Raw genomic sequence first — 24619 nt, 5'->3', positions numbered from 1 at the left:
ACTCAACTCAGAGAATAAAAAATTACCTTAATATACAGCAAAAGATCATGTGTAAGATGAAAATTTCAGCAATGTATGTCCCCCTTAGTAAACTATATGTTGAGAGCATTCTATACATTAGACAACAAAAAATATTACCGTTGAATGATAAACTATAATTCAGTTCTAAATATAATCAAAATCTGACACCAATGCCCACTATATTATATAGTTTTGAGGATCATGCAGAAACCATTTTCCACTAAAAAAACTTGGTGGTCCATCCATGCAGAACCTCCTTCACTCATTGCCCTTACAGCAAATTTTAAAATCCTTTTATTTTTGCCTCTTTACATGCACACATCTCACTTTTCCTTCCATTCATTGTTGATATATTACAAAAATGACTTCTTGTCCATCATCCATTCACAAGTTCATATACCTTAAGTATAATATCCTTTACTAACATTTCTCCTTTCTCATCTCTTTTTCCATCACGAAAATTTTTCCTCACTTTCTATTCTTCATCCACAACAGCCTGTAAAATCATGGGTATTGAAAATTGAAAAAACTCATGTCTCTAAGATGGTGTCCTGAGCTGGTGGCTGATTCATGTGAGAAACTGCAGAAGCTGGTGACTGAGTTTGGTAAAGTGTGTGAAAGAAGAAAGTTAAGAGTAAATGTGAATAAGAGCAAGGTTATTAGGTACAGTAGGGTTGAGGGTCAAGTCAATTGGGAGGTGAGTTTGAATGGAGAAAAACTGGAGGAAGTGAAGTGTTTTAGATATCTGGGAGTGGATCTGGCAGCGGATGGAACCATGGAAGCGGAAGTGTATCATAGGGTGGGGGAGGGGGCGAAAATTCTGGGAGCCTTGAAGAATGTGTGGAAGTTGAGAACATTATCTCAGAAAGCAAAAATGGGTATGTTTGAAGGAATAGTGGTTCCAACAATGTTGTATGGTTGCGAGGCGTGGGCTATGGATAAAGTTGTGCGAAGGAGGATGGATGTGCTGGAAATGAGATGTTTGAGGACAATGTGTGGTGTGAGGTGGTTTGATCGAGTAAGTAACGTAAGGGTAAGAGAGATGTGTGGAAATAAAAAGAGTGTGGTTAAGAGAGCAGAAGAGGGTGTTTTGAAATGGTTTGGGCACATGGAGAGAATGAGTGAGGCAAGATTGACCAAGAGGATATATGTGTCGGAGGTGGAGGGAACGAGGAGAAGAGGGAGACCAAATTGGAGGTGGAAAGATGGAGTGAAAAAGATTTTGTGTGATCGGGGCCTGAACATGCAGGAGGGTGAAAGGAGGGCAAGGAATAGAGTGAATTGGAGCGATGTGGTATACCGGGGTTGACGTGCTGTCAGTGGATTGAATCAAGGCATGTGAAGCGTCTGGGGTAAACCATGGAAAGCTGTGTAGGTATTTATATTTGCGTGTGTAGACGTATGTATATACATGTGTATGGGGGTGGGTTGGGCCATTTCTTTCGTCTGTTTCCTTGTGCTACCTCGCAAACGCGGGAGACAGCGACAAAGCAAAAAAAAAAAAAAAAAAAAAATCTAGGAAAATCAAGGTAAGAACCATATTATCCTGTCTTCCTGGTGAGAAAACAATGGTTTCCTGCCTGTTGCTAACCACCCAACAAGGAAGCAGCAGCCTGTTCATTTCTGGCCCACCTTAGGAGAATAAGAGACCACCATGGAGATGACATCATTGACCTACTTACTTCTGGTTGCCTAACAGCTCAGAGTTTGCAGATTGCGAATAAAGTCTTAGGAAAATGAATGAGGGTACAGTTCATAAGAGAAAGAGAAAAGACGGGTAATGGGCAGTACGTACAGGAAGTAATACAAATGACTGGGTGATGTAAAAGAGAAATTGACAGGAGGTCGAGGAAGGTGCAAGGGCTGAATAAGAGGGCAAATGAGAACTAGAGTACAAGCTCTCCCCTACTTACAACTTATGCAATTTATGATAAGCCATACATATGACCAAAAGAAATATATAAATCAGAAAATAAAAATCATGAAATATGAACTACAGAATCTTAAATAAAAGGTAAAATGATACTAAAGAATCATCTAATAAAGCTGGTGAACAAAAAATGAGACAATCATGATAGAAATTGAATAGGATAAATGAATGTTGTACAGGTATGCAAATTCTACATGCCATGCTGACATACTTCTGCCTTATGCCCATTTCGAGATCCGACCGGTTGGTCAGAACGGAACTCAGACATATGTTGGGAGGGGGTGTATCAGCAAACTTAAGGGAGAATAAGATATTTTGGAAGATGGATAACAGTGGGCAAAAAAAAGTGAACAAATGGGAGCATCAGTGGAGGAGGTAAATGAGGTAGTAGCAACAGGCAGTGATAAGGTAAAGAATTGAATTAAGTCTTAAAGAATTGTTTAATGTATTTGATGATAGGGAGGCAGATGTAGGTTGTTTTGGTTGGGGAGGTATGCAAAGTTAGAGTCATGGTAAGTGGATTGGTGAAGAGAGACAAGGTGGGGAAAGCCTTATGTAAGATGAAATGTGGCAAGGTTGCATGAGTGGATGGTACTGCAGTTAAATTTCTCAAGAAAGGGAGACTTGAGTGAGTGTTGTTGATTGGTTATTTAGGATTTTCAATGCTGGTATGGAACAAGGTGAGGTGTCTGAGGATAGGCAAAATGCCTGTATAGTGCCATTGTACAAAGGCAAGGGGGACACAGTAGAGTATTTAAATTACTGAGGTATAGGTTTGTTGAGTGTGCCTGGAAGGTTGTATGGGAGAGTGGTGACTGTGAGGGTAGTAGTATGCACTGGACATTATACTGGGGAGGAACAACATGGTGTCTGGAGTGACAGAAGATGTATGGATCATCTTTACATTAGAGAATGTGTGTGGGAACAGAAACAGGATTTGTCTGTTGCATTATGGATCTGGAGGAAACATGTGACAGGTGATAGAGAAGATTTCTAGTAGATGTTACAAATACATGGTGTGGGATGGAAGCTTTTACAGGCAGAGGAGTTTTTATCAAGAGAATGAGGCATGTGAACAAATAAGTACAGAGAAGGTTGAGTGATTCCAGGTGAAGGTGGGTCTGCAGAAGGGGTGTGATGTCACCATGACTGCTTAATCTGTTTATGAATGGAGTTGTGATGGAGATAAATGCAAGGATCTTGGAGAGATGGGCAGGTATTCAGTTTGTAAAACAAAAAAAGGGAGGCGGGGGACAGAAAGTAAGTTGCTGTTGTTAGCTTATGACAATGCTGATGGCAGACTCAAGTGAGAAACAGCAGAAGTTGGTGTCGCACTTTGAAAATTGTGTGAAATGAGAAAGATGAGAATAAATGTGAATAAAAGCAAGGTTATTAGATTTAGCAATGCAAAGAAAGAGATTAGTTGGGAAATGACTTTAAAGGAGAAAGTTGGGTGCTTGAGATACCTGGGGGTGAAGGTTTTGGGAGCATCGAGGAGTGTGTGGAAAGAAAGGTTGCTAACTGGGAGAGCAAAAATGAACATGTTTGAAGATAAAGTACTCCTATCAATGTTGTATGTTTGCAAGGCATAGGCTAAGGATGTAAATGCATTTAGAGGGTGCATGGTCTGAAAATGAAACGTTTAAGAACAATGTGTGGTGTGAAGGCGGGTTGACTAAGTAATGACAGAGTAAGAGACAGATACGGTAATAAGATGTGGTAATGAGAAGAATATGGTTAAGAAAGATGAAGAGGGTGTGCCAAAAAAGGTATGAACATAGAAAGAAAATGAGAAGAGAGGCTGACAAAGAGGATATATGCATCAGATGTGGAGGGGACAAGAGGGTGGAACTGGATATGGAAGGATGGAATGAAAAAAATTTGAGTGCCTGGGGGCTTAAACATGCAAGAGAGTGAAAAGCATGCCCAAGATAGAGTAATGGGACAATCTAGTATACAGAGGTGATATGCTGTCAATGTACTGAACCAAGGCATGTGAAGCTGTGAGGGGAAACAATAGGAATGTATGTGCAGCCTGGTTGTGCAAAGGTGGCTGTGGTTTCGATGCATTACACAAGATAGCTAGAGAATGAATGTGAGCACATGAAGCTTATTTAATGGTTCCTGGTGACACCTCATTAACTAGAGAAATGGCAAACAAGAATGAAAGAAATAAAAAATATAATTTCACATATCTAATTATATTTTTCATACTTGATCAACATTTCCCGTGTTAATGAGGTAGCTAGGAACAGATGAAGAAAGGCTGCATCCACTCACATCCATTCTCTAGGTGTCATGTGCAATGTAATGAAACCATAGTTCCCTGTCCATATCCAGGTCCCACAGACCTTCCCATGGTTTATCCTTGATGCTTCACACACCCTGGTTCAGTCATCTGACAGCACATCAACCCCTGTATACCACATCATTCAAATTAACTCTATCCTATGCACGCCTTTCATCCTCCTGCACGTTTAGGCCCAAATCACTCAATATCTTTTCCACTCCATCCTTCCATCTCCAACTTGGTCTCCTGGTTCTCCTTTTTCCAGCCACTTCTGACATATATACTCTCTGTCAACCTTCTCTCACAACCCTATCTATAGCCCATGCCTCACAACTGATAGTTCTTTCTAATCTTTAGTTACGAGCATCTCTAAAAACTTCTGTCACTCTATCTCATGGTATCATAGCTGTCTCTTCTGCAGACAAAGCAACTCTCTTTGCTTCTCGTTTCTCCTCAACTCCAATTTGGGTGACTCGAACATTCCTTCATCCCCTAATGTTCTTCTTACTAATCTTATGCCCCTCCCTACAATCTCTCTTTGGATTTTCCAGAAAAAGCCTCTCTCTGGACACAAAGCTTATGGTCCTGATGGCATCCAACCCCATGCACTGAAAGAGTGTGCCTTTGAACTTGCACCTGTGCTTGCTTGTCCATTCCATTTCTGTTTAAAAAACCAAAACTTTTCCTTCTCCTTGGAAGTAAGCACTGATTCATCCCATCCCCAAGGAGGATGACATTTCTGGCCCCTCTAACTATCATCCTACTGCTTTGACATCTATCCTTTCCAAAGTATTTGAATCCCTCCTCAACTCCCATATCCTTCGACAACTCAAAACTCATAGTCTTCTCTTTGATCACCAGTAAGGCTTCTGTGAGACAAGATCCACTGGTGATATTCTTTCCTATCTTACTACTGTCTAGTCATCATCTCTGAAACATTCTGAAACATCCAAAGCTTTTGACAGGGTGTGGCATCAGGGTCTCATTTCTAAGCTCCCCTCTTCTGGTTTCCCTCCCTCACTTTGCTCCTTCATATCTAGCTTCCATTCCAACCAATCTATCTCTGTGGTTGTTGATGGATCAGCCTCTCTCCTTTCTCCATCAACAGCGGTGTCCCTCAAGGTTCTGCCTTGTCCCCTACACTTTCTCTCCTTTTTTTTCAACAATTTCCTCTCCTCCACAAACAATCAAATGCACTCATATGCTGATACCTCAACACTGCATTCATCCACATCATTCAATTCTGCTCCACCTCTTCTCGCTCGACCACATCCTTCAATTCTGCTCCTTCTCTCACTTGATCTCCATCTTGTCTTGACACAGTTTCCTCAATTAACTCAGACTTTGATAGATATCTCAGTGGGGTAGATGAAATCTTGTGAAGTTTAGAGCCCCCAAGCTCCTGTTTCTACCCATCTCTATCCAACACTTCTCAAAACTCTTGTCTCTCCTTTGACAGTTCTGTAATTCTAACTCTTGCCTCTATGAACATACTTAGTATTACTGTAATATTCACTTGGACAACCCACATTACAGGAATAGCTAAGTCTGCCACTAAGAAACTGGATGTCCTGTTTAGATGTTGAAACTTTTTTTCTTCTCAACAGTTGCCCCATCTACACATAGAATTGATTCATTCTTGTATGGATTCCTGCTCACCCATCTGGGGTGGTTCTACCCCTGCATCCTTACTTGAAAGTGGTGAGAATAAGTGATCTTGGAAAGGAGACTTGTGTGAAGAAATACCAGTAGAGATTGAGCAAAGAATGGCAAAAGGTGAGAGCAAGTGATGTAAGGGAAGTGATGAGGAATGAAAGGTATTTAGGAAAGCAGTAACCACATGTTCAAGAGATCCTTGTGGCATGCAAAAGGTTAGGGGTGGGCAGATTAGAAAGGGTAGTGAGTGGTTACATGAAGAAGGTGCTTGTGAAAAAGAAAAGAGAGGCATTCGGACAGTAATTACAAGGAAAAAGTGCAAATGATTGGGAGATGTATAAGAGAAAGCAGTAGGAAGTCAAGAGGAAGGTGCAGGGGTTGAAAAAGTGGACAAATGAGAGTTGGGGTGAGAGAGTATAATTAAACTTTAGGGAGAATAAAAAGATGTTTTAGAAGGAAATGAATAATGTGTAAAAAACAAGAGAACAAATGGGAACTGTGTGTAAGACAAGAGAACAAATGGGAACTGTGTGAAAGACAAGAGAATAAATGGGAACATCAGTGAAGGGGGCAAATGGGAAGGTAATAACAGGTAGTGACAGAGTGAGGAGGAGATGGAGCAAGTATTTTGAAGGATTGTTGAATGCGTTTGATAATAGAATGGCAGATGTAGGATGTTTAGGCTGGGGTGGTATACGAAGTGAGAGAGTCATGGAGAGTGGTTTGGTGAAGAGACAAGAGGTGATGAAAGCCTTATGGAAGATGAAATGCAGCAAGGCAGCAAGAATGGATGGTATTGTAGTTGACTTTGTGAAGAAAGTGGGTGACTGTGTTGTTGATTGGTTAGTAAGGATATTCAGTGTATGTATGGATTATGGTTAAGTACCTGAGGATTGGCAGAATGCATGTGTAAAGGCAAAGGGGATAAAGGTGAGTGTTCAAAATACAGGGGAACAAGTCTCTTGAGTATACCTGATAAATTGTATGGGAAGGTATTGAATGAGAGGGTGAAGGCATGTACAGATCACCAAACTGGGAAGGAGCAGTGTGGTTTCAGAGGTAGTAGAGGATGCATAGGTCAGGAGTTTGCTTTGAAGAATATGTGAGAGAAATACTTAGAAAAACACATGAATTTGTAAGTGGCATTTATGGATTTAGAGAGGGAATATGATAGGGTTGATAGAGATGCTTTGTGGAAGGTCTCAAGAATATATGGTATGATAAGTAAGCAGCTAGAAGCAGAAGATTTTATCAAGGGTGTAAGGCATGCATACGAGTAGGAAGAGAGGAGAGTGAGTGGTTCCCAGTGAAGGTTGGTCTGTGGCAGGGGTGTATGATGTCATCCCTGTTGATTAATTTGTTTATGGATGGGGTGGTGAGGGAGGTAAATGCAAGTCTTGGAGAGAGAGGTGAGTATGCAGTCTATTGGATTTTGTGAGGGCCTGGAAAGCGAGTCAGTTGTTGTTTGCTGATGATACAGCACTGGAGGCTGATTCGAGTGAGAAACTGCAGAAGTTGATGATTGAGTTGGGAAGAGTATGTGAAAGGAGAAAGTTGAGAGTAAATGTGAATAAAAGCAAAGTTTTTAGGTTCAGCAGGGTAGAGGTAAGTTTGAATGGAGAAAATTGAAAAAAGTGTTTTAGATATATATCTGGAAGTGAACTTGACAGTGAATGGAACTATGGAAGCAGAAATGAGTCAAAGGAAGGGGGAGACTCCAAAGTTTCTGGGAGCGATGAAGAACGTGTGGAGAGAATCTTATCCCAGAGTAAAAATGTTTATGTTCAAAGTAATGGTAGTTGCAACAATGTTATATGATTGCAAGGCATGGGCTATAGACAGGGTTGTGCGGATGAGGGTGGATGTGTTGGAAATCAAATGTTTGAGGACAATATATGGTGAGAGGTGTTTTGATAGAGTCAGTGATGAAAGGGTGAGAGAGATGTGTGGAAATAAAAAGAGTGTGGTTGAGAAAGCAGAAGAGGGAGTGTTGAAATGGTCTGGACATATGAAGAAAATGAATGAGGAAAGGTCGACAAAGAGGATATATGTGTCAGAGGCAGAGGGAACAAGAAGTGGGAGAGGTGGAAATTGGAGGTGGAAGGATGGAGTGAAAAAGATTTTGAGCGATCGGTGCCTCAACATATGGGAGGGTGAGAGGTGTGCAAGGAATAGAGTGAATTGGAATGATGTGGTATAACAGGGTCGACGTGCTGTCAATGGATTGAACCAGGGAATGTAAAGCGTCTCGGGTAAACCATGGAGAGTTTTGTTGGGCCTGGATGTGGAAAGGGAACTGTGGTTTTGGTGCATTACACATGACAGCTAGAGACTGAGTGTGAATGAATGTGGTCTGTGTTGTCCTTTCATAGTGCTACATTGCACGCGCATGGGGGAGGGGGGGTGCCATTTCATGTGTGGCGGAGTGGCTATGGGAATGGATGAAGGCAGCAAGTATGAATATGTACATGTGTATATATGTATATGTCTGTGTATGTATATGTATGTATACGTTGAAATGTATAGGTATAAATATGTGCGTATGTGGGCGTGTATGTATATACACGTGTATGTGGGTGGGTTGGGCCTTTCTTTCGTCTGTTTCCTTGCGCTACCTCGCTAACGCGAGAGACAGCGACAAAGTATAATAAACATATCTATATTTATCTATTATACTTTGTCACTGTCTCCCGCATTAGTGAGGTAGCCCAAGGAAACATACGAAAGTTTCGAATGGCCCAACCCACCCACATACACATGTACATACACGCACGTCCACACACGCACATATCTGTACATTTCAACGTATAAATATATATGCATACATGGACATATACATACATACACATGTACGTAATTCATACTTGCTGCCTTTATTCATTCACGTTGCCATCCCGCCACAAATGAAATGACAACCCCCTCCCCCAGCATGCGTGTGAGATAGCACTAGGAAAAGACAACAAAGGCCACATTTGTTCACACTTGTTCACAATTGTTCCCTTTCCACATCCAGGCCCCACAAAACTTTCCACGATTTACCCCAGACACTTCACATGCCCTGGTTCAATCCATTGACAGCACGTCGACCCCAGTATACCACATCATTCCAATTCACTCTATTCCATGCATGCCTTTCACCCTCCTGCATGTTCAGGCCCCGATCACTCAAAATCCTTTTCACTCTATCCTTCCACCTCTAATTTGGTCTCCCACTTCTCGTTTCCTCCAACTCTGACACATATATCCTCTTTGTCGACCTTTCCTCACTCATTCTCTCCGTGTGACCAAACCATTTCAATACACCCTCTTCTGCTCACTCAACCACACTCTCTTTATTACCACACATCTCTCTTACCCTTTCATTACTTACTCGATCAAACCACCTCACACTACATATTGTCCACAAACATCTCATTTCCAAGACATCCACCCTCCTCTACACAACTCTATCTATAGCCCACACCTCGCAACAATAAAACATTGTCAGAACCACTATTCCTTCAAACATACCCATTTTTGCTTTCCGAGAGAATGTTCTCGCTTTCCACACATTTTTCAACATTCCCACAGCATACTGCATACTTGCCCCTCTCTCCAAAACTCTTGCATTTACCTCCCTAACAACCCCGTCCATAAACAAATTAACCAACCATGGAGACATCACACACCCCTGCTGCAAACCAACAATCACTGAAAACCAATCACTTTCCTCTCTTCCTACTTGTACACATGCCTTACATCTTCGATAAAACTTTTCACTGCTTCTAGCAACTTGCCTCCCACACAATATATTCTTAAGACCTTCCACAGAGCAACTCTAACAACTCCATCATATGCCTTCTCCAGATCCATAAATCCTACATACAAATCCATTTGCTTCTCTAAGTATTTGTCACATACATTCTTCAAAGCAAACACCTGATCCACACATCCTCTACCACTTCTGAAACCACACTGTTCTTCCCTAATCTGATGCTCTGTACATGCCTTCACCCTCTTGATCAATACCCTCCCATATAATTTCCCAGGAATACTCGACAAACTTATACCTCTGTAATTTGAACGCTCACCTTTATCCCCTTTGCCTTTGTACAATGGCACTATGCATGCAATCCACTAATCCTCAGGCACCTCATCATGAGCCATACATACATTAAATATCCTCACCAACCAGTCAACAACACACTCACCCCTTTTCTAATAAATTCCACTGCAATACCATCCAAACAAGCCGCCTTGCCAGCTTTCATCTTCCACAAAGCTTTCACTACCTCTTCTCTGTTTATCAAATCCTTTCCCCTAACCCTCTCACTTTGCACACCACCTCAACCAAAACACCCTATATCTGCCACTCTATCATCTAGCACATTCAACGAACCTTCAAAATACTCACTCCATCTCCTTCTCACATCACCACTACTTGTTATTACCTCCCCATTTGCCCCCTTCACCGATGTTCTCATATGTTCTCTTGTCTTACGCACTTTATTTACCTCCTTCCAAAACATCCTTCTATTCTCCCTAAAATTTAATGATACTCTCTCACCCCTAAAATTTAATGATACTCTCACCCCAACTCTCATTTGCCCTCTTTTTCACCTCTTGCACCTTTCTCTTGACCTCCTGCCTCTTTATTTTATACATCTCCCAACCATTTGCATTATTTCCCTACAAAAATTGTCCAAATGCCTCTCTCTTCTCTCTCACTAATAATCTTACTTCTTCATTCCACCACTCACTACCCTTTCTAATCTGCCCACCTCCCACACTTCTCATGCCATAAGCATCTTTTGTGCAAGCAATTACTGCTTCCCTAAATACATCTCATTCCTCCCCCACTCCCGTTATGTCCTTTGCTCTCACCTTTTTCCATTCTGCACTCAGTCTCTCCTGGTACTTCCTCACACAAGTCTCCTTCCCATGCTCACTTACACTCACCATTCACTCCAATATTCTCTCTTCTTTTCTGAAAACCTCTACAAATCATTTGCCTCCACTAGATAATGATCAGACATCCTTCCAGTTGCACCTCTCAGCTCATTAACATCCAAAAGTCTCATGTTCACGTGCCTGTCAATTAACACATAATCCAATAACGCTCTCTGGCCATCTCTCCTACTTACATATGCATACTTATGTATCACTCTCTTTTCAAACCAAGTATTCCCAATCACCAGTCCTTTTTCAGCACACAAATCTACAAGCTCGTCACCATTTCCATTTACAACACTGAACACCCCATGTACACTAATTATTCCCTCAACTGCCACATTACTCACCTTTGCATTCAAATCACCCATCACTATAACCTGTTCTCGTGCATCAAAACTGCTAGCACACTCACTCAGCTGCTCCCAAAACACTTGCCTCTCATGATCTTTCTTCTCATGTCCAGGTGCATAGGTCCCAATAATCACCCATCTCTCTCCATCCACTTTCAGTTTTACCTGGTCTTGTGCATTAAAACTGCTAAAAAACTCACTCAGCTGCTCCTAAAACACTTGCCAATCATGATCTTTCTTCTCATACCCGGTCTCGTGCATGAAAACTGCTAGCACACTCAAAACACTTGCCAATCATGATCTTTCTTCTCATACTCGGTCTCGTGCATCAAAACTGCTAGCACACTCACTCAGCTGCTCCCAAAACACTTGCATCTCATAATCTTTCTTCTCATGCCCAGGTGCATAGGTCCCTATAATCACCCATCTCTCTCCATCCACTTTCAGTTTTACCCATATCAATCTAAAAATTACTTTCTTACACTCTATCAAATACTCCCAAAACTCCTTCCTTTGCTCTTGTCTTCTCACCAACCCTTGACTTTACTCCCAAAACATTCCCAAACCACTCTTCCCCTTTACCCTTGAGCCTCATTTCACGCAGAGCCAAAACATCCAGGTTCCTATCCTCAAACATACTACCTATCTCTCCTTTTTTCTCATCTTGGTTACATCCACACACATTTAGACATCCCAATCTGATCCTTCGAGGAGGATGAGCACTCCCTGCGTGACTCCTTCTTCTGTTTCCCCTTTTAGAAAGTTAAAAATACAACACATTTATATATAAATATATATGGATAATAAATGATAATAGTAATAAGAGAGCAGACGGGGGTGTGCTGAAATGGTTTAGACATATGGAGAGAATGAGTGAGGAAAGGTTGACAAAGAGGATATATGTGAGAGCTGGAGGGAACAAGGAGAAGTGGCAGACCAAATTGGAGGTGGAAGGATGGAGTGAAAAAGATTTTGAGCAATCAGGGCCTGAACATACAGGAGAGTGAGAGGTGTGCAAGTAATAGAGTGAATTGGAATGATGTGGCATACTGAGGTTGACGTGTTGTGTATGGACTGAACCAGGGCATGTGAAACATCTGGGGTAAACCATGGAAAGGTCAGGGGGGGTTGGTAGTGGGTAGGGAGCTGTGGTTTTGGTGCATTACACATGAATGCTAGAGACTGTGTGTGAACGCACGTGGCCTTTTTTTGTCTGTTTTCCTGGTGCTTCCTCACTGAAGCAGGGGGTAGCAATGCTGTTTCCTGTGCGGTGGGGTAGCACCAGAAATGGATGAAGGCAAGCAAACATGAATATGTACATGAATATATATGTCTGTGTATGTGTGTATAATGTATAAATATAAGTGTATGTGTTGATATGTATATGTATATGTGTGTGTATAGGCATTTATGTACATATATATGGGTATATGAGTGGATAGGCCATTCTTTCTCTGTTTCCTGGTGCTACCTCACTGATGCAGAAAACGGCAATCAAGTATGATAAATAATAAATAATAATTATAATAATCTTTATTCTTTTATCAATTCTACATAATCACTGTTTCCCGCGTCAGCAAGGTAGCAAAAGGAAACAGACGAACAATGGCCCATCCACACATATTTTAAATTTTCCTTATCTTGCTTTGTCGCTGTCTCCAGCGTTAGCGAGGTAGCGCAAGGAAACAGAAGAAAGAATGGCCCAACCCACCCACATACACACGTATATACATACATGTCCACACAGCAAATATACATACCTATACATCTCAATGTATACATATATATACACACACAGACATATACATATATACACATGTACATAATTCATAGTCTGCCTTTATTCATTCCCACCGCCACCTCGTCACACATGAAATAACAACCCCTTCCCCCCTCATGTGTGCGAGGTAGTGCTAGGAAAAGACAACAAAGGCCACATTCGTTCACACTCAGTCTCTAGCTGTCATGTAATAATGCACCGAAACCACAGCTCCCTTTCCACATCAAGGCCCCACAGAACTTTCCATGGTTTACCCCAGACACTTCACATGCCCTGATTCAATCCACTGACAGCACGTCGACCCTGGTATACCACATCGTTCTAATTCACTCTATTCATTGCACGCCTTTCACCCTCCTGCACGTTCAGGCCCTGATCACTCAAAATCTTTTTCACTCCATCTTTCCACCTCCAATTTGGTCTTCCACTTCTCCTCGTTCCCTCCACCTCTGACACATATATCCTCTTGGTCAATCTTTCCTCATCCTCTTGGTCAATCTTTCCTCACTCATTCTCTCCATGTGACCAAACCATTTCAAAACACCCTCTTCTGCTCTCTCAACCACACTCTTTTTTTTTTACCACCATCTCTCTTACCCTTACATTACTTACTCGATCAAACCCCCTCACACCACATACTGTCCTCAAACATCTCATTTCCAGTACATCCACCCTCCTGCGCACAACTCTATCCATAGTCCACGCATCGCAACCATACAACATTGTTGGAACCATTGGTGGAACCATTCCTTCAAACATACCCATTTTTGCTTTCCGAGATAATGTTCTCAACTTCCACACATTCTTCAACACTCCCAGAATTTTCGCCCCCTCCCCCACCCTATGATTCACTTCCGCTTCTATGGTTCCATCCGATGCCAAATCCATTCCCAGATATCTAAAACACTTCACTTCCTCCAGTTTTTCTCCATTCAAACTTACCTCCCAGTTGACTTGACCCTCAACCCTACTGTACCTAATAACCTTGCTCTTATTCACATTTACCATCAACTTTCTTCTTTCACACACCTTACCAAACTCAGTCATCAGCTTCTGCAATTTCTCACATGAATCAGCCACCAGCGCTGTATCATCAGCAAACAACAAATGACTCACTTCCCAAGCTCTCTCATCCACAACAGACTGCATACTTGCCCCTCTTTCCAAAACTCTTGCATTCACCTCCCTAACAACCCCATCCATAAACAAACTAAACAACCATGGAGACATCACACACCCCTGCCGCAAACCTACATTCACTGAGAACCAATCACTTTCCTTTCTTCCTACACGTACACATGCCTTACATACTCGATAAAAACTTTTCACTGCTTCTAACAACTTGCCTCCAACACCATATATTCTAAATACCTTCCACATAGCATCTCTATCAACTCTATCATATGCCTTCTCCAGATCCATAAATACTACATACATATCCATTTGCTTTTCTAAGTATTTCTCACATACATTCTTCAAAGCAAACACCTGATCCACACATCCTCTACCACTTCTGAAACCACACTGCTCTTCCCCAATCTGATGCTCTGTACATGCCTTCACCCTCTCAATCAATACCCTCCCATACAATTTACCAGGAATACTCAACAAACTCATACCTCTGTAATTTGAGCACTCACTCTTATCCCCTTTGCCTTTGTACAATGGCACTATGCAAGCATTCTGCCAATCCTCAGGCATCTCACCATGAACCATACATACATTAAATAACCTTACCAACCAGTCAACAATACAGTCATCCCCTTTTTCAATAAATTCCACTGCAATACCATCCAAACCCGCTGCCTTGCTGGCTTTCATCTTCCGCAAAGCTTTTACTACCTCTTCTCTGTTTACAAACCATTTTCCCTAACCCTCTCACTTTCCATTCCCGTTGCTACCCCGCCCCACAGGAAAACAGCATTGCTATCCCCTGCTTCAGCGAGGTGCAAGAGGAATACAGACAAAAAGGCCACATTCGTTCACACTCAGTCTTTAGCTGTGATGTGTTATGCACCAAAACCATAGCTACCTATCCACATCCAGGCCCCACAGACCTTTCCATGGTTTACCCCAGATGCTTCACATGCCCTGGTTCAGTCCATTGAAAGCACGTCAACCCCAGTATACCACATTGTTCCAATTCACTCTATTCCTTGCATGTCTCACACCTTCCAGGATGTACAGGCCCCAATCGCTCAAAATCTTTTTCACTCCATCCTTCCACCTCTAATTTGGTCTCCCACTTCTCCTTGTTCCCACCACCTCTGACACATATATATCCTCTTTGTCAACCTCTCCTCACTCATTCTCTCCATATGTCCAAACCATTTTAACACACCCTCTTCTGCTCTCTCAACCATACTCTTTTTATATCCACATAGCACTACTTACATTACTTACCCAATCAAACCACATTACACCACATACTGTCCTTAAACATTTCATTTCCAACACCTCCACCTTCCTCCATACAACCCTATCTATGGCCCATGCCTCACAACCATATAACATTGTTATATAATAATAGTATAATAATATATATCCATGGGGATTGGGGAGAAAGAATACTTCCCACGCATTCATCACATGTCGTAGAAGGCGACTAAAGGGGACAGGAGTAGGGGGCCAGAAACCCTCCCCTCCTTGTATTTTAACTTTCTAAAAGGGGAAACAGAAGAAGGAGTCATGCAGGGAGTGCTCATCCTCCTCAAAGGCTCAGATTGGGGTGCCTAAATGTGTGTGGATGTAACCAAGATGAGAAAAAAGGAGAGATAGGTAGTATGTTTGAGGAAAGGAACCTGGATGTTTTGGCTCTGAGTGAAACGAAGCTCAAGGGTAAAGGGGAAGAGTGGTTTGAGAGTGTCTTGGGAGTAAAGTCAGGGGTTAGTGAGAGGACAAGAGCAAGGGAAGGAGTAGCACTACTCCTGAAACAGGAGTTGTGGGAGTATGTGATAGAGTGTAAGAAAGTAAATTCTAGATTGATATGGGTAAACTGAAAGTTGATGGAGAGAGATGGGTGATTATTGGTGCATATGTACCTAGGCATGAGAAGAAAGATCATGAGAGGCAAGTATTTTGGGAGCAGCTGAATGAGTGTGTTAGTGGTTTTGATGCACAAGACCGGGTTATAGTGATGGGTGATTTGAATGCAAAGGTGAGTAATGTGGCAGTTGAGGGAATAATTGGTATACATGGGGTGTTCAGAGTTGTAAATGGAAATGGTGAGGAGCTTGTAGATTTATGTGCTGAAAAAGGACTGGTGATTGGGAATACCTGGTTTAAAAAGCAAGATATACATAAGTATACGTATGTAAGTAGGAGAGATGGCCAGAGAGCATTATTGGATTACATGTTAATTGATAGGCGCGTGAAAGAGAGACTTTTGGATGTTAATGTGCTGAGAGGTGCAACTGGAGGGATGTCTGATCATTATCTTGTGGAGGCGAAGGTGAAGATTTGTAGGGGTTTTCAGAAAAGAAGAGAGAATGTTGGGGTGAAGAGAGTGGTGAGAGTAAGTGAGCTTGGGAAGGAGACTTGTGTGAGGATGTACCAGGAGAGACTGAGTACAGAATGGAAAAAGGTGAGAACAAAGGAGGTAAGGGGATTGGGGGAAGAATGGGATGTATTTAGGGAAGCAGTGATGGCTTGCGCAAAAGATGCTTGTGGCATGAGAAACGTGGGAGGTGGGTTGATTAGAAAGGGTAGTGAGTGGTGGTATGAAGAATTAAGATTATTTGTGAAAGAGAAGAGAGAGGCATTTGGACGATTTTTGCAGGGAAAAAATGCAAATGAGTGGGAGATGTATAAAAGAAAGAGGCAGGAGGTCAAGAGAAAGGTGCATGAGGTGAAAAAGAGGGCAAATGAGAGTTGGGGTGAGAGAGTATCATTAAATTTTGGGGAGAATAAAAATATGTTTTGGAAGGAGGTAAATAAAGTGCATAAGACAAGGGAGCAAATGGGAACTTCAGTGAAGGGGGCTAAAGGGGAGGTGATAACTAGTAGTGGTGATGTAAGAAGGAGATGGAGTGAGTATTTTGAAGGTTTGTTGAATGTGTTTGATGATAGAGTGGCAGATACAGGGTGTTTTGGTCGAGGTGGTGTCTAAAGTGAGAGGGTTAGGGAAAATGATTTGGTAAACAGAGAAGAGGTAGTAAAAGCTTTACGGAAGATGAAAGCCGGCAAGGCAGCAGGTTTGGATGGTGTTGCAGTGGAATTTATTAAAAAAGGGGGTGACTGTATTGTTGACTGATTGGTAAGGTTATTCAATGTATGTATGATTCATGGTGAGGTCCCTGAGGATTGGCGGAATGCTTGCATAGTGCCATTGTACAAAGGCAAAGGGGATAAGAGTGAGTGCTCAAATTACAGAGGTATAAGTTTGTTGAGTATTCCTGGTAAATTATATGGGAGCGTATTGATTGAGAGGGTGAAGGCATGTACAGAGCATCAGATTGGGGAAGAGCAGTGTGGTTTCAGAAGTGGTTAAGGATGTGTGGATAAGGTGTTTGCTTTGAAGAATGTATGTGAGAAATACTTAGAAAAGCAAATGGATTTGTATGTAGCATTTACGGATCTGGAGAAGGCATATGATAGAGTTGATAGAGATGCTCTGTGGAAGGTATTAAGAATATATGGTGTGGGAGGCAAGTTGTTAGAAGCAGTGAAAAGTTTTTATCGAGGATGTAAGGCATGTGTACGTGTAGGAAGAGAGGAAAGTGATTGGTTCTCAGTGAATGTAGGTTTGCGGCAGGGGTGTGTGATGTCTCCATAGTTGTTTAATTTGTTTATAGATGGGGTTGTTAGGGAGGTGAATGCAAGAGTTTTGGAAAGAGGGGCAAGTATGCAGTCTGTTGTGGAAGATAGAGCTTGGGAAGTGAGTCAGTTGTTGTTTGCTGATGATACAGCGCTGGTAGCTGATTCATGTGAGAAACTGCAGAAGCTGGTGACTGAGTTTGGTAAAGTGTGTGAAAGAAGAGAGTTAAGAGTAAATGTGAATAAGAGCAAGGTTACTAGGTACAGTAGGGTTGAGGGTCAAGTCAATAAGGGGGGTAAGTTTGAATGGAGAAAAACTGGAGGAAGTAAAGTGTTTTAATATCTGGGAGTGGATTTGGCAGCGGATGGAACCATGGAAGTGGAAATGAATCACAGGGTGGGGGAGGGGGCGAAAATTCTGGGAGCGTTGAAGAATGTTTGGAAGTCGAGAACATTATCTCGGAAAGCAAAAATGGGTATGTTTGAAGGAATAGTGGTTCCAACAATGTTGTATGGTTGCGAGGCATGGGCTATGGATAGAGTTGTGCGCAGGAGGGTGGATGTGCTGGAAATGAGATGTCTGACGACAATATGTGGTGTGAGGTGGTTTGATCGAGTAAGTAATGTAAGGGTAAGAGAGATGTGTGGAAATAAAAAGAGTGTGGTTGAGAGAGCAGAAGAGGGTGTTTTGAAATGGTCACATGGAGAGAATGAGTGAGGAAAGATTGACCAAGAGGATACATGTGTCAGAGGTGGAGGGAACGAGGAGAAGTGGGAGACCAAATTGGAGGTGGAAAGATGGAGTGAAAAAGATTTTGAGTGATCGAGGCCTGAACATGGAGGAGGGTGAAAGGCATGCAAGGAATAGAGTGAATTGGAACGATGTGGTATACCAGGGTCGACGTGCTGTCAATGGATTGAACCAGGGCATGTGAAGCATCTGGGGTAAACCATGGAAAGTTCTGTGGGGCCTGGATGTGGAAAGGGAGCTGTGGTTTCGGTGCATTATTACATGACAGCTAGAGACTGAGTGTGAAAGAATGGGGCCTTTGTTGTCTTTTCCTAGCGCTACCTCGCACACATGAGGGGGGAGGGGGTTCTTATTCAATGTGTGGTGGGGTGGCAATGGGAATAAATAAAGGCAGACAGTATGAATTATGTACATGTGTATATATGTATATGCCTGTGTGTGTATATATATGTGTACATTGAGATGTATAGGCATGTATATTTGCGTGTGTGGACGTGTATGTATATACATGTGTATGTGGGTGGGTTGGGCCATTCTTTCATCCGTTTCCTTGCGCTACCTCGCTAACGCCGGAGACAGTGACAAAGCAAAAAGAAAAAAAAAAAGAAAAATAATATCGCAAAACCCTTCATGCCCACAATACAGCTACCATAAAAGAGACACTTAGCACTTACTATGCTACTGTCCTGTGCTCTCTTCACACAGCCTCACACAAAACATATCAGAAAGACATTATGTTAGAAGGTCCTAACCCCAATTTTTCTGGATATCATCCTAAGAAATCTCTTACGCTTGCAGAACAAAAACACTAAGAGAAAAATCTTACCATCTGTATTCTGTCTGCCAAATATTTATTCAAAATCTAGATAATGAAGAAAATAATATGACTTTTAATAACCTTTAACAAACCTTCAAAATACTCACTCCATCTCCTTCTCACATCACCACTACTTGTTATCACCTCCCCATTAGCCCCCTTCACTGAAGTTCCCACTTGCTCCCTTGTCTTACGCACTTTATTTACCTCCTTCCAGAACATCTTGTTATTCTCCCTAAAATTTAATGATACTCTCTCACCCCAACTCTCATTTGCCCTCTTTTTCACCTCTTGCACCTTTCTCTTGACCTCCTGTCTCTTTCTTTTATACATCTCCCACTCAATTGCATTTTTTCCCTGCAAAAATCGTCCAAATGCCTCTCTCTTCTCTTTCACTAATAATCTTACTTCTTCATCCCACCACTCACTACCCTTTCTAATCAACCCACCTCCCACTCTTTTCATGCCACAAGCATCTTTTGCGCAATCCATCACTGATTCCCTAAATACATCCCATTCCTCCCCCACTCCCCTTACTTCCATTGTTCTCACCTTTTTCCATTCCGTACTCAGTCTCTCCTGGTACTTCCTCACACAAGTCTCCTTCCCAAGCTCACTTACTCTCACCACCCTCTTCACCCCAACATTCACTCTTCTTTTCTGAAAACCCATACAAATCTTCACCTTAGCCTCCACAAGATAATGATCAGACATCCCTCCAGTTGCACCTCTCAGCACATTAACATCCAAAAGTCTCTCTTTTGCACGCCTGTCAATTAACATGTAATCCAATAACGCTCTCTGGCCATCTCTCCTACTTACATACGTAAGTATTTTGAAGGTTTGTTGAATGTGTTTGATGATAGAGTGGCAGATATAGGGTGTTTTGGTCAAGGTGGTGTGCAAAGTGAGAGGGTTAGGGAAAATGATTTGGTAAACAGAGAAGAGGTAGTAAAAGCTTTGCGGAAGATGAAAGCCGGCAAGGCAGCAGGTTTGGATGGTATTGCAGTGGAATTTATTAAAAAAGGGGGTGACTGTATTGTTGACTGGTTGGTAAGGTTATTTAATGTATGTATGACTCATGGTGAGGTGCCTGAGGATTGGCGGAATGCGTGCATGGTGCCATTGTACAAAGGCAAAGGGGATAAGAGTGAGTGCTCAAATTACAGAGGTATAAGTTTGTTGAGTATTCCTGGGAAATTATATGGGAGGGTATTGATTGAGAGGGTAAAGGCATGTACAGAGCATCAGATTGGGGAAGAGCAGTGTGGTTTTCAGAAGTGGTAGAGGATGTGTGGATCAGGTGTTTGCTTTGAAGAATGTATGTGAGAAATACTTAGAAAGGCAAATGGATCTGTATGTAGCATTTATGGATCTGGAGAAGGCATATGATAGAGTTGATAGAGATACTCTGTGGAAGGTATTAAGAATATATGGTGTGGGGGCAAGTTGTTAGAAGCAGTGAAAAGTTTTTATCGAGGATGTAAGGCATGTGTACGTGTAGGAAGAAAGGAAAGTGATTGGTTCTCAGTGAATGTAGGTTTGCGGCAGGAGTGTGTGATGTCTCCATGGTTGTTTAATTTGTTTATGGATGGGGTTGTTAGGGAGGTGAATGCAAGAGTTTTGGAAAGGGGGGCAAGTATGAAGTCTGTTGTGGATGAGAGAGCTTGGGAAGTGAGTCAGTTGTTGTTCACTAATGATACAGAGCTGGTGGCTGATTCATGTGAGAAACTGCAGAAGCTGGTGACTGAGTTTGGTAAAGTGTGTGAAAGAAGAAAGTTAAGAGTAAATGTGAATAAGAGCAAGGTTATTAGGTACAGTAGGGTTGAGGGTCAAGTCAATTGGGAGGTAAGTTTGAATGGAGAAAAACTGGAGGAAGTAAAGTGTTTTAGATATCTGGGAGTGGATCTGGCAGCGGATGGAACCATGGAAGCGGAAGTGAATCATAGGGTGGGGGAGGGGGCGAAAATCCTGGGAACCTTGAAGAATGTGAGGAAGTCGAGAACATTATCTTGGAAAGCAAAAATGGCTATGTTTGAAGGAATAGTGGTTCCAACAATGTTGTATGGTTGCGAGGCGTGGGCTATGGATAGAGTTGCGCGCAGGAGGGTGGATGTGCTGGAAATGAGATGCTTGAGGACAATGTGTGGTGTGAGGTGGTTTGATCGAGTAAGTAATGTAAGGGTAAGAGAGATGTGTGGAAATAAAAAGAGCGTGGTTGAGAGAGCAGAAGAGGGTGTTTTGAAATGGTTTGGGCACATGGAGAGAATGAGTGAGGAAAGATTGACCAAGAGGATATATGTGTCGGAGGTGGAGGGAACAAGGAGAAGTGGGAGACCAAATTGGAGGTGGAAAGATGGAGTGAAAAAGATTTTGTGTGATCGGGGCCTGAACATGCAGGAGGGTGAAAGGAGGGCAAGGAATAGAGTGAATTGGATCGATGTGGTATACCGAGTTTGAAGTGCTGTCAGTGGATTGAATCAAGGCATGTGAAGCGTCTGGGGTAAACCATGGAAAGTTCTGTGGGGCCTGGATGTGGAAAGGGAGCTGTGGTTTCGGGCATTATTGCATGACAGCTAGAGACTGAGTGTGAACGAATGGGGCCTTTGTTGTCTTTTCCTAGTGCTACCTGACACACATGAGGGGGGAGGGGGATGGTATTCCATGTGTGGCGAGGTGGTGATGGGAATGAATAAAGGCAGACAGTATGAATTAAGTGCATGGGTATATATGTATGTGTCTGTGTGTGTATATATTTGTGTACATTGAGATGTATGGGTATGTATATTTGCATGTGTGGACGTGTATGTATATACATTGTGTATGGGGGTGGGTTGGGCCATTTCTTTCATCTGTTTCCTTGCGCTACCTCGCAAATGCGGGAGACAGCAACAAAGCAAAATAAATAAAATAATAATAACATTTAACAGTATAGCATTCATACATATGTCATCCTACATTCCTTTATTTCTATTCAATGTAGTAAACCAGAATTGAAGAACTTCAACTTAATATTCAACCAATTTAGTGATATTTCATGAAGACAGAAAGTATTCCCTGGGCAGGATATAGGTACATCTTAAAACAATGACTACACACTAACAGTAAACCATATCTTAATGTGGTGAAATTATAAAAAGAAAAAAGTATTCTAATCCATGGGATGGAAAATGGGAGTCTGGCTGAAGATGTCTGACAGACAGCCAGGTTTGTGTGGGTCATTAACATCATTTCTGTGGTGATCTCTGCAGGAGCTGCTGCTTCCTTGTTTGGAGAAAAGTGACTGGATGCAATGCTAGTGTTTCCTTATCAGAAAGACATTATTTTAGAAGGTCCTAACCCCAATTTTTCTGGATATCATCCTAAGAAATCTCTTACACTTGCAGAACAAAAACACTACGAGAAAAATCTTACCATCTGTATTCTGTTTGCCAAATGTTTATTCAAAATCTAGATACTGAAGAAAATAATATAACTTTTAATAACCTTTAACAGTATAGCATTCATACATATGTCATCCTACATTCCTTTATTTCTATTCAATGTAGTAAACCAGAATTCAAGAATTTCAACTTAATATTCAAACAATTTCGTGATATTTCACACTTCAATCATTCATTCTTAAAGTGAAAATCTTGCTTGTTCTCAATGCAATCTTTTTGCCTAATATCCTGAACACTTAATATGTTGGCTGCATGTTGGCTACTAATTCATCTGATAACACTTTATGAGACATCAGGGTAATACTTACCTTTATTCTTTCCAATACACTTTGAGTAATGCCAGGCACTCCTCCAACTTTTGTGGCTTTACTCTTGCGCAGATGCTTAGACCTTAGAGCATTGATGAGTGAGGACTTCCCAACATTAGGAACTCCAATGACCATTAGCTGATATTCCTTTACGTCAGAGCGATGGTAACGTTCTGAGCTTTGTAAAAGTGAAGAAATTCTTGGAATTATGCTTTTTATTCCTTGACTATCAGGCTTCTTGCAGTTTGTGAAAATAATATCCTTCACTCCCTGATTCTCATAATAACTTACTATCTCGTTTTTGTGCTGAAGATCAGCTAGATCCATCTTGTTCAAAACAAGAATGTGTGGCTTGAGCATTTGTAAGCCTAATCTACTTACAAAATTGGGATTTCTCCCAGATACTGGAATTCTTGCATCATGAACCTCAATTAAGCAGTCAACATTCTTCAGTTGCCGCTGCATTTGGTTCAAACCTTTTGACATATGACCAGGGAACCAATTAGCAACTTCCCGATTTGCAACAATAAAAATTTCCCTCATTGGCAATCCATGCCTGACAACAAGAGCAGCCATTTCTTACTGTTCTCTTGTACCTCTTACGATAATAAATTCATATGTCTGGTTACTGACTGAGTTATTGCATATCAAAAGTTCTTATGGGCATCACAGGCACAGCTCATCATATAAAAATATAATCAAATCGATAAAAAGAGTGTAAAAGTTGAATATTTCAGTCTATAAATAATGCACCAATGTTGCAAACTAAATTCAATGACAGAATATTTCCCTCTTCAATCATGGGCTTCACAATCACTTAAGACAGGATCAGTAACTTCAAACAAATATCCATATGGTCCACTTCTCAATGCCAGATCTCTTGCAGTCTCTCCATTGCTATTGGTCAAAAGTGGCTTCACCACACGGTTCATCAACAACAACTGTAAAGTCTTATGTGCTTGAGGATTACTAGCAGCAACATGAAGGGGTGTCTGACCGCTGTTGGTGACAGCATTTACGTCACTCCCACCTTCAATCAAAATTACAGCACATTCACTGTGATTCCAACGACAAGCTGAGTGTAGGGCAGTCCATCCATCCACAGTCTTAGCAGTTACTGAAGCACCAGAAGTCAGTAGGAGCTGCAAAGAAATTGATTTTTACGCATATAACTCATCAGGAATCAGTTCTGCCTAATTCTCCATCTACCTTGATCCAAAATATTGTCTTCTAATCCTTCATAAGATATAGTATATCGATGTATACCAACTCCTCCCATAATTTCAACTGGTCAAGGTCCTGACTTACAAAAAAACAATCATGAAAGGTATCTTTTGCACTACAGTCTGCATTAAAGAAAATATACATACCCTATTTCTGCCCACTTTGGGTCCTACAACCACAATCTTATTTCCATCGATGCTAATCAGGCACACTCAGCCCCTATCCCCTCTTAATACACTAACTCTGACACTTTGGGAATGCTTGACAGTCATCCTAGCACAGCTTCCTTACTAACATTCCCTCATATGGGTAATGTTTTGCTGGATGAGGTGCCTCCATTTGTGCTACCATAGTAGAAGAGG

General features: G+C 41.7%; 2 protein-coding genes across 4 annotated transcripts in view; both read right to left on the bottom strand.

The window, feature by feature from the left end:
• LOC139746250 (mitochondrial ribosome-associated GTPase 1) overlaps positions 1–23609 on the bottom strand; it is a 73587-nt gene extending 49978 nt beyond the window's left edge. For all 3 annotated transcript variants that reach the window (XR_011712118.1, XM_071657256.1, XM_071657257.1), the window contains exon 1: positions 23034–23609. Coding sequence is in view for 2 of the 3 variants with exons in the window: in XM_071657256.1 (XP_071513357.1) it covers positions 23034–23609 (576 nt within the window). In the remaining variant the exon portion in view is untranslated. The remainder of the gene's footprint in view (positions 1–23033) is intronic.
• Positions 23610–23645: 36 nt separating this feature from the next.
• The window catches only part of LOC139746251 (ankyrin repeat domain-containing protein 49-like), a 36759-nt gene continuing 35785 nt past the window's right edge, over positions 23646–24619 (bottom strand). The window contains exon 3 of the mRNA XM_071657259.1: positions 23646–24175. Within this exon, the coding sequence (XP_071513360.1) occupies positions 23828–24175 (348 nt within the window). The 3' untranslated portion in view covers positions 23646–23827. The remainder of the gene's footprint in view (positions 24176–24619) is intronic.

The sequence above is a fragment of the Panulirus ornatus genome, chromosome 64, assembly GCF_036320965.1.
Source record: "Panulirus ornatus isolate Po-2019 chromosome 64, ASM3632096v1, whole genome shotgun sequence".
NCBI classification, from domain to species: domain Eukaryota; kingdom Metazoa; phylum Arthropoda; class Malacostraca; order Decapoda; family Palinuridae; genus Panulirus; species Panulirus ornatus.
The sequence above is the reverse complement of the archived record's forward strand: the minus strand, read 5'-3'. Positions and strand labels throughout refer to the sequence as shown.